The 17,781-nt window shown below is 32.9% G+C and overlaps 3 protein-coding genes across 3 annotated transcripts; 1 reads left to right on the top strand and 2 right to left on the bottom strand.

The window, feature by feature from the left end:
* Positions 1-332: 332 nt before the first annotated feature.
* Positions 333-4,184, bottom strand: LOC25493183 (E3 ubiquitin-protein ligase AIRP2). Its single transcript, XM_013601605.3, has 5 exons — positions 3,925-4,184; positions 3,176-3,326; positions 3,023-3,089; positions 2,686-2,920; positions 333-909 (listed from the first exon to the last, which is right to left on the bottom strand). The coding sequence occupies exons 1-5, from the start codon at positions 4,005-4,007 to the stop codon at positions 699-701; spliced, it is 747 nt and encodes a 248-aa protein (XP_013457059.1). The 5' UTR covers positions 4,008-4,184; the 3' UTR covers positions 333-698.
* Positions 4,185-8,526: 4,342 nt separating this feature from the next.
* Positions 8,527-10,532, top strand: LOC25493184 (uncharacterized). Its single transcript, XM_013601606.3, has 5 exons — positions 8,527-8,627; positions 8,735-9,063; positions 9,326-9,566; positions 9,713-9,833; positions 10,072-10,532. The coding sequence occupies exons 1-5, from the start codon at positions 8,559-8,561 to the stop codon at positions 10,266-10,268; spliced, it is 957 nt and encodes a 318-aa protein (XP_013457060.1). The 5' UTR covers positions 8,527-8,558; the 3' UTR covers positions 10,269-10,532.
* Positions 10,533-11,054: 522 nt separating this feature from the next.
* Positions 11,055-17,348, bottom strand: LOC25493185 (trafficking protein particle complex subunit 13). Its single transcript, XM_013601607.3, has 12 exons — positions 16,916-17,348; positions 16,755-16,839; positions 15,567-15,697; positions 15,371-15,473; positions 15,250-15,264; positions 14,145-14,290; positions 13,799-13,994; positions 13,391-13,465; positions 13,027-13,143; positions 12,791-12,835; positions 11,692-11,790; positions 11,055-11,554 (listed from the first exon to the last, which is right to left on the bottom strand). Exons 1-12 carry the CDS (start codon positions 17,194-17,196, stop codon positions 11,534-11,536), a joined length of 1,314 nt encoding a protein of 437 aa, XP_013457061.1. The 5' UTR covers positions 17,197-17,348; the 3' UTR covers positions 11,055-11,533.
* Between the last annotated feature and the right edge of the window lie 433 nt (positions 17,349-17,781).

Consider the following 17,781-nt stretch of genomic DNA (forward strand, 5'->3'; position numbering starts at 1 on the left):
CACAAAACCAAATTGGGTCCTAAAAACTCTTTGCAACAGATTCTCACAAAACCAAATTGGATCTCCTACAGCTGCTATGGTACAACAACTATAGGACTCTTACATTTAGAGAAAGAATATTCACTCTCTAAATCTACCTCATGAGCTAGCTAGATACAAATTAAGGCAGATGTCACATAAAAAACAACTAACCAACAAGAAAATTCTTGCAACGAAAATGGAAAACCCCGAGACAGTAACCGGTCAAGAGCGCCTTATTGAATTTTGGCAAGAGCTCATTTGATCTTACCAGAACAACACTTCTGATATTAATGATTAAAACATTACATATATATATATATAAGCCGAATTGGAAAACAATTTACATTTCCATATACAGTTAAATCCATAGATACAATCCAAGTAACTCAACAGGACCATAGAAAATCTCTTGTTAAGCAATTCAATCTATACAGGGATATACATATGAGCTAGCTAGATACATATTTACCATCTCAACTTCACCACCAACCCGCAACAACAAAGGGTTGGATACTTTTGGTAGAAGTGGGAAGCAAGAACTGCAACTCTACAAATATAACATAAACTAAACTTACTGAATCAGGTTCAGAATTTATATTTGCATTGAAAACGAGTAACAACTAATAACTATCCACCCAAGACAACAGCATCCATTAAAATCTGTCTGCTGCAATCACTTACCTTATGTGAGAGTCATACGCGTCAAAGATGGAGTCTGGAACAATTAAAGGCAACTTATCTATGTACATGAAAAGCCTTCTGAGATTCTCCCTTGTCACTGTTGCCATATCAACCACATCCCTTCTATCAGTGTATACCCACAGATCCCCTGAGTTCACTCTCTTCAAACTGTCACGGCAAAATGGGCACGACTGGGATCTCGTTCGCCTGCAAAACATACCAAATCACTTAACCTTCAATTGAACCAAAAACACATGCCAAGAGGCACAAGACGTCTGCTTAAATTTCATATCCAAGGATAGTAAAGGAAAAACAGGTACTACAAATCTCTCGCTATTGGTGCGCAGTCTTACCTTGATTTGGCAAGAGGCTAATCTAATGACTCAAACATCTAACTAGGTCATGGAGAAACAAATCCAACATTCCTTTTCATACAGCGGAATAATTCCCTCCAGACCCAAAATGTGCATCAAAACTATGCAGATTTATACAACAGTCCCGGTTTAAATCAGGAATCAGACACCAATTAGGGTTTGCCCAAATGGCGTAGACCAAAATATCTTGGGTTTGAGTCCTTGTGGTGATCATTCATTCTTAGCTTATTTGTAATTGTAAACACCCCTATAAGCCTCAGCCTACTACCTGATAGGAAGATTAGGAGATTCTACAACTGAGCAGACTGGGGTTCATAAAAACCTGGAAACAACGAGTCTCCATTCCATCAGAATGTATGACTCAAACGAAATAATGATAACCACAATCAGGGAGCCAAGACCACTTTGTTTTTTCCCATCAATAGAAAATAATGTGTCGCAACCATTCTCCTAATAGAAGGTGCATGCTCAACCCCTTCAACCAATTATATAATAATCTGATAAAAACATCAAAGGCTAATCCATTCTCATTCACTTCAAATTAAAGCATTTGAGCACAAATAAATCCATAAGCAAAGAATTCCACACAAAGCATCCACAAAAAAAATTCTTTTTAGTCACTACAGTAATAAAATAGTCTCTCACTAATCAAAAGATATTTCATTTTATAAGTTAAGAAGATTCTTGATTCTTGATGTTTGCAAAGTATGGAAGACTGTATGAACAGGAAAAGAGCAATGATTATTACTAAACTCTGTCATTCAAAGCATCTGAATATGCAGGGAAAGGAAACACATCAACAAATTAAGACAAAGGAAAATTTGATCAATACTTCAAGCCTAAACGACTCCATCAAGTCAAATAAGACTCAAGTGCTACAATCATAATATATAACCGCTCAAGTACTAATCAGCCAAAAGGCATTCATCAGTAATACAAATACATCCTTTTAGCAACTACATATGTTTGCCAGCCATACCAGTTTGAAGTTCCAAACCGATATCTTGTCATTGATTCTTTCAAACCCTAATACTACTATTTTTGTTCTTTTTTATTGCATATTCACTTCAAGGTAGCAATAAGGAAAAGTTAAAACTCATACCTTCAAATTAATAGTGCCTGTAATATTCCAAAATAATAGTAAAAGGTGTCTATTTGTGAAATTGAAGCTTTTTTTTCCTTAACACAAAATCAAAACAATAAATTGAACTTGAAATCAAGCACAGGAGTCCAAAACCAGTTCACTTACAGTAAGACTCGTGATGTCCACTACTTGCATCCTCTAGCATGGCAATAGACGTTTTAGTTTGCAAGGTTGTTAACAAATATTACCCAGACAAAGTGAACAAACCCAAAACCCAAGGAAACCCATGCAGGCTCAATGACTATATTTCAATCTTACTGAAACTAGTCACTTAGTAGTACCGCACCAATAATGCATGAAATCAGCAAAAACTAATAAATACAATCTAACGCATAGTACAGACAAATAAACAACCTCAAACCTTTTCGCTTCCTGACATCTACAAGTCATGAAATTGAAAAATAGGGAATCTCTCTCTCTCACACACACACACAAAGATAGAGAAAGAGAAGGGGCAGTGAGTACCATTCTCGGTAACACTTGAGGCACATAACATGATTACAGTTAGGCAACACAATTTTACTATTCATCTCCATGCATATCCCACATTCATCGTCTCTTTCAATATCTATGTCAGAAGATTGCCTACAGTCATCATCATCTCTTCTACGATACCTCTCCATGCATACAGCCTTTTGCTTTTTATCCTCAGAGTCAGTAACACCTTTCTCAAGTTGCAATAAAGAAGGATAAATGACAGCTGATGAAAGCAGAAATTTAACATTTTCATCAGTAAACAAAACATAAAATGCAAACATCCTTAATGCTAAGACTAAGAGTAACACAAAAAGGAAATATATACCATAGAATTCCCTTATACTTGCTTTTCTTTCATGGGTAGACATGGTGGTTGTTCCATCCACATACACCTACACCACATACCAAATTTGTTCACCTTATCCAAGTTTCTTCTCATTTCAACAGCTAAGTTAAAAAATCAGCACAGTTAGCTTACCTTGTAAATTAGGATTCTTAACAATCCAAGAGCACCAGCAAGATGGCAATCAGTCCATTGAACAAAAAAGAGAAACAAGGTTGCAGCTGGACTGTATGACATTCTCATCTGAAGACATGCACCATCATACTCCCTAGGGAAATCGGACGCCCTACACATACAAATAGTGCGACGAAGCAATAACTAAATTAGTATGCCGAATACACACACACTCTTCAGAGTTCTAAGAGTGTGTTTAGATGGAGGGTTTAAGAAGGGAGAACTTATTTTTCTTTTTTAAATTAGGAACATTATAAAATAATTTTTAAAAAATTGAATTAATGGCATCATATAATATTTCAGAAACATTTAATTTATTTTAAAAAAATATTTTACTATGTTCGTAATTTTAAAAATAAAAGTGAGCTCTCCCATCATTTCCCCTCATAAACCCTCAATCCAAACACATCCTAAAGAATTCCTAAAAATGATTATAATTCAACAAAAGGACACTAGTTAGAACTTGGGACTGTAGCATTCTTCTTTAAAGGCATAACAAAACTTCAGAAAAAGCTTTGAATTGAATGAGAAAAATAAAAATAAAAAACAAAAATTGAAAATAAAAATTATGATATTTATTATGCACTAAAAATAAAAATAAAATTGAAGGTGTGATTTGGCAACAAAAATAGAAACTTTACCAAAACAGAGAGGAAAATGGGAAAATGAAAATAGAATTTTGAAGAAGAAGAAGAAGAAGAAGAACTAACAGAGTATTGGCGTGTTGAATATCAGCTTGGAGAAGTTTTAAGGAATCCTTGAAAGACTTGCGCATGGAAGAAGCAACGTACATCTCTTTCTGTCTCTTACCAAAGCAACAACAAAAGCAAACTTTTCAAACAGAAGAAGATGAAGAAGAAGAAGAAGAAGAAGAAGAACAGTGTGGTGGTTATTGTGGCTCTAGTTTCTCTCACTAGTATATTGTAAACAGTGAGAGAGAGAGAGAGAGAGAGAGAGAGAGAGAGAGAGAGTGGTTGGAATTGGAAAAGGAAAAGGAAAAGGAATGCGTGTTGCTTCTAAACTGTTCTTTAAAGCCAAGAGCCGAACCTTGTCAGGACACGCGTACACATCACCTCTCCCTCATTTTTATTTTTCATAAAAACGACTTTAAACCAAATTCCTTTTCTTTTTCTACACTAGACAACATATTCAAATCAACTTTTCATATTTATATTTTCATTCTATGGACTTAATTTATTAAACAACAAATTAATTTTTTATAACTCATTAGTTTTAAACATAATATGTTAAACAAAAATATGGTTTGTGTGACCATATTTTTTAGTTGTACGATTACTATTTATCCAAAATTTATTTAGTTAATTAAGTGGAAAAATAGTGATCACACGCATTTAGTTGCGTGACCACATTTTTCAGCTTCTAAATAGTGGTCATACAACGGAAAAAATGTGATCACACATACCATATATTTGATTAACTGAAATTTTTAAAAGTAATATAATAAGGTGTACACTGTATACATAAAAAGTGTCTACCAATCTTTATTCTTTTATGAGTGATTAGTTTTAAACATAATCTATTAATTTTTTGCTACTACATACATTTCATTTTTATATATAAATATAATTTAAAATTGATTATATGAATTAGTAAATTTTTATTAGATGATAATATACAATTAATCTATATTTTTAACTCTTTATAATACGATTAATTATTTGTGGAAAAGGGATGTAGTGACATTTGATGAGGTGAAGTGTAACTTTTGTACTTTCACACTACAACATTTAAGTGTGTGGTGTTGCTATACTTTTAAAACAAGAGCTCTTATACATGAACCATCTTAGGTGGTATACACCATTTTACATCCACATACATTTGTGATACGTGGCAAAAACATTGAAAGAAGATATAAAAAGGGGTGATGATATGATGTAAAATTACTAAAAATACCCCTAACACATGGAGTGTACATAAGTGGTGTATGAAAAAGGGTGTCTACCTATCTTTTTTCTTAAAACAAAGAAGCAACACACTTTTTAAAATACACTTTACGCACACTTATTTATACGAATCTAACTAAATTTATATCAAATCCATGAAATATACTGCGATCCTTGTGATGTTTTTCGGTGTAATGATTCATATGAATTTTAACCAATCAAAAAAATAGATTAATCTTTAAAAATATTATGTTGTTAAAGAATGTGTCGTTCTCAATTCTTAAAAAAAAAAAAATGATGGAGCAAAACTATTTATAAACACATGTACATTATATGTGCAATTCTAGACTTTTCAATAAAAGAATCTTTCATTTGTCACAAATAATTAATAATATTATAAATGAATGAGGCCTACTTACTAAAATCTGGGAGTACTGCTTACTAATTTTTAACCAGCAGTGGCATTTTCATTATCTAATATCGTGAAGGAGAGTATAGTGGTGCAATATGGGAGTGGGACGTGAAGATAATGAGGCCTTTATTATTTTATTTTATCTAATTTGCACGGAAGCTCTTTTTCTTTCACTTTCTTGGTTTGCCAATTGCCATTTTTACCTGTTAAGTGGCTTACACTTTCCATAATACGCACTTGGATGGTGGAAAATTGAACTCATCAGATACAATGAGATTTGCTTATCATAACTTCACGACATGATTTAGACAAATTATTGCTTCTCCATGAAGTCATCTTCTTTCAAATTCTTTCTTAAATAAATGAAATGCGCGGTCTAATATTTTATCATTTTCCCATTTTATAAAAAGTGGCAATGCGATCTAATATTCTATCATTCTTGGCTTGTTTGCTTTGACGATTTCTTGGAACTTTGTGTTCTTCTTAGTCTCATTATTTCAAAAACTTTCTCACTTTCAACATCATGTTCTTCTCGATCGACAATTTTTGCGCATCAGACCCAACCCAAAAGCCAATTAACACACTTACAAAAAGAAAATTTTGGGCAATCTGAAAATTCTCACACGCAAATGGGTCTCTGAATTTTATTTAGCACACTATTGATGGGTTCATCTCTCTTATTTTAACGGGTTAATTGTTCAAATTAACCCTGTAATATACCTTATGTCTGAAAAATGACCCTTAAAAATACAAAACATATATTCTAGCATTGTAACTTGAATTTCTTCTTATTTTTGACCACCCTGTAATATACGTATAGTCTAAAAATGTGACCTACATGTTGAATTTTTTCATTATTTTTTTCATACATGATTAGCACGTTAAAATATAGCTTTACATAAAAAATTAAATTTCTTCGACTAGAGATAAATTAATTATGAATTTTCATTCCCTCATAATTATGAATTTCTTAAACAATTTATAATTAATTTGTATCTCGTTTAAAGACTACAAAATTTCACTGTGAAGGTTCTTATCATGTTCTAGTCATGCCTACAAAATTAGGGAACTAAATTTGACTTGTGAGTATACGCTTACGCGGAACAAAATTTCAATTTTGCACGTTTTGGTTGAAAAATCATAATAAATTTAAACGACTTCGAAATGCTATGAAACTTTACATATCCTTTTTATGTATTTTTATAGATGTCTCTGCAAATAATGAACTCAAAATTCGATTTATAGGTCGAGATTCCATTGTTTTGTTTTTTGAGCTTTTGATACTTTAAAAATTCATAATTAATTTGTCGTTTGTTGAAAATTTATAAATTTTTTGTGTAAAGCTGTATTTTAACGTTCTTAACTCGCCTCTAACAAATCATGAAAAAATTCAATCTTTCGGTTGCTTTCTTGGACTTCGCGTATATTACAGAGTTATAAATAATAAAATTTTTGAATTACATGGTCAAAATACATGTTATTTAATTACATGGCCAATTTTCAGACTTCACATATATTACATGGTCAATTTTAATTAATAATCCTATTTTAAATTGTAGTTTTATTGACAAAATGATAAACCTCTTTTATTTCAATTTTTTTAATTATTAAAATTAAAAAAAAAAATTTGATTTATGACCGTTGATATAATTTGGGATAAATTTTTCGCCCGGACTCCATAAATTTCCTGGCTCCGCCACTGTGCCTCCTCAACTGTTTTGCTTTTAGATAATGACAGAAAATGAGTGAATACGAAGAAGGAAATACCAAAAAATAAAAAACTAATTTTATAAGTAAACGAGTCAATGTGAAAGATGACCATATTAGACATGTTCCGACGATGGAAGTTCACGTTAATGTGTCTATATAGGATCAAATAAACCATTTGTACTTTTTGATGTAAGTTTTTGGGTAAAAATTTACATTTAGTTCAATGTCGACGTTTGCAATACAAATTAATTATTTTAAACTTATTAATATGTGCAAATTTACATACAATAAAAAAAATCTTTAAATTAAAGGTAAAAGAATAGTGTTGTAGTTTTGCCTATTTCACTAATAGGAATTTATCAAGCACACCCTTCGATCATTGCCTAGTAGTTTTTTTTTTTCCCGAACAAGTCATTAGTAGTTAAAAACTAATCTGCTGAAAATTAATAGAAAATTTAACCTGTGTAATAATATGAATTGTAAAATAGTTTTGCTCTCCATGACGTATCTATGGTTGAGTTGGATCACCTAACAATGGAGAATTCTATTTTATTAGTACATCATAGATAAATATATCATTTATTTATAATTTTTTAACAGTAGTATTTAATAAACACTTGATCACTTTGACCAAGCACCTCAAACACATTTTTTAAACGAAATTCAATAATAACTTTATATCATTATATTTTAATATTAAAATATGTGAGACTAGTAAATAGAGTGTGTTTATGTGAACCACTAGTTAAATACCATGTTGATTTTCTAAATTTCTTCACAAGAAGGAGGATACCCATTTAAAGTGATATGCCACCCCATTGTCTAAGGAGTTTGAAATTCGAAGCTCACTTTATTAGAATGTACAAAAGACAAATTTCACGTTAGACAAATCAAGAGAAATCTGCGGATGCCGGACGGATACAGACAAGTACCATAGAGTCAAAGGTAAACGCTGTTTTCGACGTTTAAGGAATGTAATGGAAACATAAACATTTGTTACGTGCTGATTCAGATCACTGTCACATGTTGTTGGATAACAACATAGCTATGTCTACGTAAATCACTCGGCTTATCTTTTATTATTGCAATCACCCAACAATAAAAATGAAAATTATTTTCTACAGAATCTGTTTCTCAATAACTATTATAAGAACATCTACCAAATATATCATACTCTATTATAAGCAAAAAAATCTTTTAATAATAATTTGTTACCTATTTTAACTTCTGCTGCTTACTAGTTTGATAATTTGGATAAAACTGCCAGCATTACATGATCTATTTATCTCTCTCTCTCTCTATATATATTTAGCCATGGATGAGTCATTCTACCTATCAATGTCCGTTTTCAAAGGATATTACTAAATCTAAAAGATTACTCATTTTGGTAAATTATTTTATTTCCCTCAATCTATGTCATTTTTCTCCCCCACATATATTTGTTCATGTTAATTGTGTAAAACCTTAATTAGAGATTTCATGTTCTTTTTGCAGCTAATTGCTTTATTGATATTGGTACATTTCTTTGAGAAAATATATACACTTCTTGGAGAAGATAAGAGAAAGAAAGTGGTTACATTGGAAGAGAATTTGAACCTATCTACAGAGACAAAGATGTTGGGAATTTTTACGAAAAAGTTGGTTAATCCACCTCAAGAGCTTAATAGTCCAGCTCCATTGAATTCATCCAATAAGTCTAAACTTCCTCATGAAATCCTTCATGATTTCACATCATTCAATCCTTCCAATGCTTTCTCCTTGAACTTTGGAAATGATGCTATTCTAGCTTATTCCCCTTCAAACAATACCTCCAAACATCATGGGTATGTAACAATCAGATTTGAATTCAGTGAATTTAGGTTTCAATTAATATGTTTTTGTCCATGCAAGTATATATTTTCTTGGTTTAAGTCCCTGTAAATTTTTTGGTTTTTTTAATCCTTACAGATATATCACTTTTTGTTTTTTCATCCTTGCAAAATTTGTTTATAATAAAATTGCAAATAATATGTGTAATATTTATTTTAGTCCTTATGTACCTCATATTGGTGTTAAGTTTTTCTCATGAAAATATGTGCTATGCAGGTTATTTTGTGGTTTGGATAACATATATTGTGCTTTCATGGGTAGCTTGAACAACCTGAGTAAGCTAATAAAGCAATATGGGCTATCAAAGGGAACCAATGAGGCAAATTTCATCATTGAAGCTTATAGGACACTTCGTGACAGGGGTCCATTCCCTGCAGATCAAGTCCTCAAAGAACTTGATGGTAGTTTTGGATTTATCATCTATGATGACAAAGATGGAACTGTTTTTGTTGCATCAGTAAGCCACTTTTTTAATCACTTTCATTATAATTTATATCTCTATTCTTAATAATTTACTACATGGTACTTTTATTAATAATTAAGCTCTTATGTGTAAGTGTAATGCTAGGATTAATGGCCCACATGTTGGCTATGTTTGAGCAGGATCGTAATGGACAAATTGACCTTTTCTGGGGTATTGCAGCTGATGGTTCTGTTGTTATTTCTGAGAATTTGGAGCTTATTAAAGCAAGCTGTTCTAAGTCATTTGCACCATTCCCTACTGGTATATTCATTTCCCTTTCCAAAATGAGTTTAATTGACATGTTAAGTGTAAAAATGTATTACACATTTCCTTTTCAAGAATTAACATAACAAAATGACATAATAGTGGGGATGTGTTTGGATTTATGTGCAAAACTTTTTACACTGATTGTGTGTATCAATGAAATGAAAGCAGTATGAGAAGTATGTGAAGGTTATGTTTTATTTGGAATTTAATAATGGATGGAATGAAATTGCAGGGTGCATGTTTCATAGCGAGCATGGTCTAACTAGTTATGAGCATCCAAGTAAGAAGTTGAAGGCAGTGGCAACGATTGATAGTGAGGGAGCTATGTGTGGGGCCAACTTCTGTGTTGACTCCCAAACAAGGAAGCCACCAATGATGCCACGTAATGGAAGTGAAGCCAATTTGTGCACTTGGGGTACACAAGCCTGACTCATCTAATCATGATACTATGATCCAATTCATGGCAACAAAAATTTATATAACCATTTTTCTTTTCTTCTTCATTTATTCTAAGAGCGACATAATTTAGAGGAGACAATCCTTTGTTATTACTAGTACTTTCAGGATTGCTCACTTTTTTCCCTTTTTCCTGTTGGCTTAATTGACTACTTTGTTGTATATATGATACTGATTGGAAGTTCAATATGACCTAGGTCATTTGCTACATTAATAACAAGAAGATTAAGTTTTGAATTCAGCTTTTTAATTTTGTTTCGGTATTTTTTTTTTGCTCATAAATTTTACACTCTAGTTCAATTTGAGTGCTGTGTAAGTTATTCGGGTCATACCTCACATGATTGAACTGATAGAAGGCTAATGGAGGATTATGAAAATCCTTTTACAACTAATGAAATACAGTGAAACATGAGTGCAAGGAAAGAAATTGAGTAGAACATTATATGTTTTGGTATTTTACAAGTGATGTGCGTATGCATGTTTCACAAAATTTGTGCTGTATTTTTGGCAACATTGTTCCCAAAGTTTTCACTTAGATTGTTGAGTTTAACAATTATATACTGATATGAAAATGATTTACATAATTGTCAAATTATTCTTATTACCTAAGCATTTGTTGAAATATTTTATAAGGTGGTATAAAAAATGTGTAGTGTAATTCCCCCACTTTTTTTTGTACAAGGTAATTCCCCATCTATCTTCTAATTATAGTTTGCAAATAGCATAGCACCTCATCGTTTCCTTATAGATAATACTAAATTGATAATATTTTCGTGATAACTTGCATATCATTGTAATTGACTATTTACTACAATATGACAAACTGTGATGTAAACCTTTCTATAGGCGAATGACAATTAAGCTGTTGCAGAAATATACTGTCACAAAAGATTGGCTCTATACTTTTGACAATCAAAACAACCATCCCCCTTGAACCAATAAATAAAAGCAAGGACTTTGCTTCTTACAGCACGTAATCAACCACACAATACTACAATTAAGTTACAGATGTTTGCAGACAGTCCAATATGGCTTTGTGATCATGTAGGATTCATTGACCCTGGCTTGGAAGGCAATCTGAGCCTAGAAAGTATCAAGGCTACAAATTGGGGACTTGGCCGATCTGATTAGGCGCATCAATGATATAGGACACGGCCTGTGGAGTTCAGCAGATCAACCTTTTGAAAAGATGACATTGTCAACCATTTCTAACCAAACTGGTTCATGTGGCCACGCTTTTAATCAATGTCCACAAAAATCTGCAACAAAAGAGAATGTCATCCAACTTTTGGGGTTTGAAGGGCAAAGGCACCACACCACATCAAATGTTTTTAGAAAAATTGATTAAATACCAAAGTCAACCTACTCTAGTAACATAACAATCTGTACAACTAACCTCTAAATCAGGAAGTGGTTCATAAGATTTCATCCCTCTCGTATCAAACACTGTAATGCCAGTTATTTTCTGAATTCCAGGTTTTGTAGCTATGAGATTCTGCATATTTCATGACATTGCTACCATTATAAAACAAAAAATAATCACGTTCTAAGGAGAAGTTAGATGTAAATGTAAGTTGTAACCCATGCAATGCACATATTTGTGATTTGGAACAATTTTTTTTCTTTAAATCATTGTACAATTACTACTGTGTGTCTTTTATCAGTTATTACTTTCTGGAAAGGAGGCTTAAATAGATAAATCATTATTAGCCTAACCAATAGCAAGAAATCAAAATGACTGAAACAGATATTGGATAGGTGCTAGTTTTGTTAAAATCTCAACATGAAAAATATCCTAGCTACTGATCTCAAAAACTATCAACCCAAACTTCAAAGAGCTATTACAACGGATATAGACAACCAATGCACTAAAAAACAGAATGAAATTGACTGGCGGACTATCTAAGGCCTTAAGGGGTCGGCAGCACCCCTACCTCATTATTTCCTGCTCAGAAATTCCCTGCGCCCATCTGTTGTGATTCCCTCATTACTCCCTTTGTTAACCAAATATCTTCCCTAACTAATCCAGGCCCACCTGCTAAGTGAGCAGGTGGTTATTGACACTGTAGATACCCAAGTGGATTCATTGACTGGATGAAATATATCAGTCATTTTATAACTCAGAAGTGTTCCATTATCAATAGCGGCTGAAGACTATATATGTGTGTGTGTGTGTGTGTGTTCAGCCTACAGCCTTCCTCATTGCTAAATCTATGGAGATGCATTTCTAGTTACTTAGAATCCAAAAGGCCCAAGTTATAAAATAAGTGAAGATAACCAAGAGTTGATAATGACCAATCCATCAACATTCAGACAAGATCAGTAAAACGTAATTTTGTGGAAAAAGATATTTTGTAACAAGAAACTGAAGAGAATAAATGAAAGTTTCAAGGGTTACGGACCAAATGTTGTTAATCAATATGATTTCAAAATTTCTATACCACTACCACTATTACAGCTATATAATATATGAGCAGAATTCTTTAAATTCATACCAGGTGGATATTAGTGGATCCTAAAGCCTCAATCTGTGATAAAACCTGTGCATAGATTCCAACATCATATGTTAGAGTCAACTGCAATAAAACTTCAAGAGAAAGGATTGTGCACAATGACAATATCAAAACTCTAGTCCGAACACAAATTGTGATACAAAGACACCAAGTATCAGGGGGGAAAAGTTATACTCTTGACAATCCAAGGCAGAGATGATCCACAGAGAATGCATTACCATTGATTGAAGGCCATTAATCATAACAGCGGTCTCCCCAGATGAACCATTTTGGGATACACTAACTTTAAATGGGCCCAGCTCTCTCTCTGTCAGGTTTGTAAGATTCAATTTTAGCTGCAAAGAACAAGCAATCAAACTCAGCTTCCACATTTCTAATTTCTTCTGTTGGTGGTACACTAAAACTGAGGATCAAAAGTAGAACAAGATAAAAAATAACGATTCTAGTACCCTAAGATGGTGAATAAATTCTACCAATAGCTAGATGCTGCATAGGATGAAAAATGACTAAGCAGCCCTAAACCTAGAATATCTAAGATGCAGTTTTCTGGTTTATAATGTGTGCCGTTGGATCATAAATTACCGTGAATGGTCTTTGAAGGTTAATGATAGATGGAACTTCAACAACTTGCAACTCAATCTCTTTCTTTGTTGTTGGCTGCAAAGGAACATTTCCAGACAAAATACTGGTGTATGAGAACTAAATAATCATAATTTAGAAAAATGAAGTCGGAATTAAAAAATTAAATTTTAATTACTAAGTTTGCGTGCATCTAACGTGATTTGAATATGAAACATGTAATCACCTTTATCGTTTCGAAAGTGAAGGGGAAAAATGAAATATATCATGCTAGATTCAGATGAATGTTCTATAGAACCAAAGAAGCTTAACCATCAACTTGGTTATTGTTTATTGATATTTAACAAGGTTACAACACACCAGATAATCAATTCAAATATGGATCATCATTTTAGAAGAAAAAACACTTACAGTCCCCAATATCTGCTGGGTCTGCAGGCGACCGGGTTCACCCAAATTTGTTCGCCATGTTATCTGGAGTTTACCAAGAACATTATTTCCCTCAACTTTAGTTTGGGCAGAATCATCCAATGATGACTTCAATTGATAGAGATAGTTGTAGATTCCTCCACCAGATCTTATTAGTATTGGCGGCTTAAATGTCTCCCTGAATTCAAGCTAATATATAATCAATAACAATAACAATAAAATATATTTACACAAGATGAGTCAAAATATAAGTGGTCAGAAAGAAAAAAAAACAAAGCATTTGTTTATTTTATAGTGTTTAACTCCAAAAGAAATGCAAAGCACTGACCTTGCAGTGTTATCTTTCTCAGTATGAGGCCCATCACCTCTAAGTATTGTTGCACTATAATGCTGAGCAGGTTCAAAATCAACTTGGTCCATGAAAAGGTTTGATTTGGTATGGTTTTCAATACAAGCTTCCAAAAAGGTAGTTTCCTGAGACACGTCAAGGAGATAAACTGATGCACAACTGTAGTCGGCAGGTAGGGTGGGCAATTCAATTTACAAAGCAGGTATGATTTCCTTAAAGCCTTAAGAATTGAAGATCAAAACATGACATTTTCAAATCTGAATACTGATAACAGACACAACTACGTAAATATGTTTGTAGTCAGGGGTAGCTTAACGTTTCAATGCTTTTTTTGGAAAAATAACAGGGGAAGGGTGGCTAATCAATGTTTAAAGGAATAAAGGTAAAACAACTAGGGAGATAATTTCAAAGTATCATCTTATTTACAATTTATTTCCTGTTTTCAACTTTCTGCGAAGGAAATAGTGAAAAATCATAAATGTTGTTTTTACCATTTCCTCCACAAAGCTCATGGTGTTTTATGACTGGCTGCTAGCCAGATTCATTACTGACAGTATATAATTAAATTCAAGTTTATGCTCCCTGGGAGGCTATCAAGAAATTAATGATAATATGCATTAAACTACAAAAAAAATGATAGTTTAAAGGAGGATACGTCTGAAATGAAAAAAATACATATATACTGCTGTATACATATTTAATTATTTACTGTCTTGCCTTGGTCTATCAAGAAAATCTATTTCTTTGAACTGATTGTTACTGACCTCAACAGCATCGGATGAAAATGTGTTTGACGCCACAAATAATAGGAAAGTTGTGGATAAAGTAATGCTACTGAGTCTTTTTTTTGTTGGTTTTAAAAAAATACATTTCATCATGCATTTTTATTATTAAATCTCGTACTTGCAAATAATATTGAACCCAATCAATGAAAGCGGTGTGATCTGAAAATTCTTAACACCAACAAAAATGTACCACATCATTGAATACAATAAGTCATGTTATTCACCATAAGATGACCTAGTTTGTCTAGGAAAAGAATATACACTTACGATTGTATAGTATATTCAAATTATCAACATACCTTGATAACACGGACCTGCAACAAAAGAAAAAATTCAGAAAGTGTGTGAGTCATCAGTTACTGTCTAATACTTCAATTCAAATTCAGTCAATATGATTAAAAAAAAGAAAGAGGCGAATACCTTTGTCCTAACAGAAAGTGGATTAGCAACGATAAACTTGAAGAATTGGGGAAGATATTTACGCTCACCATCACCATCATTGTACAATGCAGTGCAAACCAGCCTGAAGGAAGACATTCGGTCAATCAAATTAATACCGAAAATGCATAGCATAGCATATCCTAAGAGAAGGACATTGTTGAGAGATAGAACTTACGTGTGAGGTCCAAGCTCTTTGACATCATGTTCGACGATAAAATCATAACGCCCACCAGCACGTATAGTCTCAACTGGTGATTTCGACGTATCTAAAAGAAGTATTCTCTGTCTCTCTGTTTGGATTTCAGCCTGGAAATTACAAAGTTTAAAATAATGAATTGGATACAACAAAAACAACCAAGCCTTGTCCCACTAAATGGAGTCGGCTACATGAATCAAACGACGCCATACTGTACTATCAAAAACCATGTCTTTCTCCAACTCATTTATCTCTAGACTCTTAATAGTTTCTCTTATAGTTTTTCTAGGTCTACCCCTACCTCTAGTGACCCAACTCTCCTCTATCTAATCTACTCTCCTAACTACAGAATCCACAGGTCTTCTCTCTAAATGCCCAAACCACCTAAGTCTAGTTTCTACCATCTTTTCTACTATAGGTGCTACCCGAACTCTCTCTCTCTCTCTAATGTCGCTAGAATTTAGAAACACTTCGCCTCTTGCTAAAATTACATTCCATATGCTCTGTCTTGCTTCTACTCAAGTGAAAACCATATGTTTCTAAGGCTTGTCTCCAAGACTCCAACCTCCCATTTAATCCTTCCTTCGACTCTCCAAGTAGGACTATATCATCTACAAAAAGCATACATTTGGTGCTCGCTCTTGGAGGTGTTCTGTAAGTACATCCAAAACTCTCCAATCCTATTTTTATGGGAAAATCTTCAGTGTCTCCACCTTGTGTCTCACACTAGTTGAGACCCCCTCATGCATATGCACTTTTTCAGCTTAAGATGATTAAAGACAATTTTAGAGGCTGTTTAGATCAACTTATTCAAGCTTATCTATTGGCATAAGCACCTACGAACTGTTTGAGACAACTTATGGAAACAGGTAATGACATGCCTGTAACCTGTGTTCAGCTTATTTTGATAAGTTCTTCATTATAACTTATGAAACAGGTTAAAGCTTATATGAAAACAATTTGACTTTATTTGATATCTTGTTATTAAACTAGCTGATACTTAAACAGTATTTGTGCAATAAGCGCTTAATTAATATGCTTGACCAAACAGGTCCTTATAGGAATCTACTTGTACTGAAAGGACTTAAAACAAAAAGAAAGCAATGAGTAAATAAAAAGAAAAGGTAATTAAACAGTATGAAAGTTAATTAAAAGAAATAGATTAACCTTGATAATAACTTCTCTGACTTCAAAATTGGAGCTATTGTTAATACTTATATAGCTACAGAAAGTTTCTCCCAAGTAAATTGCTCTGCATTAAACAAATTTCAAAAATAAATAATAATTATCACAATTGGTAATTGAAAATGAAGAGAGAACCTTCGTACCCGAAGGATTGAGGGAGAACGAGGAGACCAGAGAGACCCATAGAATCTGAGAAGTGTTGAAGGAGGAATCTATTGCGATAATTGGGATCGGAATCGGGAGCAATGAGGTCGGAGGAGGAAGGGGCGGAGGGATCATCGAAGTGGTCTTCACCGACGAAGAGGTCGTCGGGATCGATACGAAGAGGAGGGTCGACGTTGAAGGATGGACGACAGAGTCGCATGACACGAAAGGCTACTGAGTGAGAAGATGAAGATCCTCCTCCTCCACTTCCTTGACTCATCTTCTTCAATATTCAAATTCAAATGCGAAATGTGGTGGATTCAGTGCTTTTCTTTCCAAACCAAAATCAAATTGATTTTCTTGTTAGTAATTACTGCGCATCAACTTTCAACCTTCCAAAAACCAGTAGAATTTTGATGCATAAGGTTTCTGAATAAAATAAGCAAACATTTTTTATTTATTTTTTAAGGAATAAGCAAACATATATATACTCGATAAATTTTGTCAAAATATATATATATACTCGATAAATTATTTAAATATATTTCTCATCTTTTATCTTAAACAAAAAAAAAATGCATATTAATCTTTTACCTTATTTAACATGTTTTAATCTTTTATCTAAAAAAATCCCCTTTTAATTCTTTGGTTAAAAATCATAACATAACTCATTTGAAATTGAAGCAGTGTTAACAAACTCGTGTGACATAAAATAGAGAAAAACATCATCGTTTTTATGAAATATTAGTGATAAATATATATTTTTGAGAGAACAAGGGATGAATGTTAAAAACAAAAACAAGAACATAAGCGTTTGAAGGAAATTTTGTTGTTTTGTACTTAAAGGAGAATAATTTGATGAGAT

This window comes from Medicago truncatula, chromosome 4 (assembly GCF_003473485.1).
Source record: "Medicago truncatula cultivar Jemalong A17 chromosome 4, MtrunA17r5.0-ANR, whole genome shotgun sequence".
Classification (NCBI taxonomy): Eukaryota; Viridiplantae; Streptophyta; class Magnoliopsida; order Fabales; family Fabaceae; genus Medicago; species Medicago truncatula.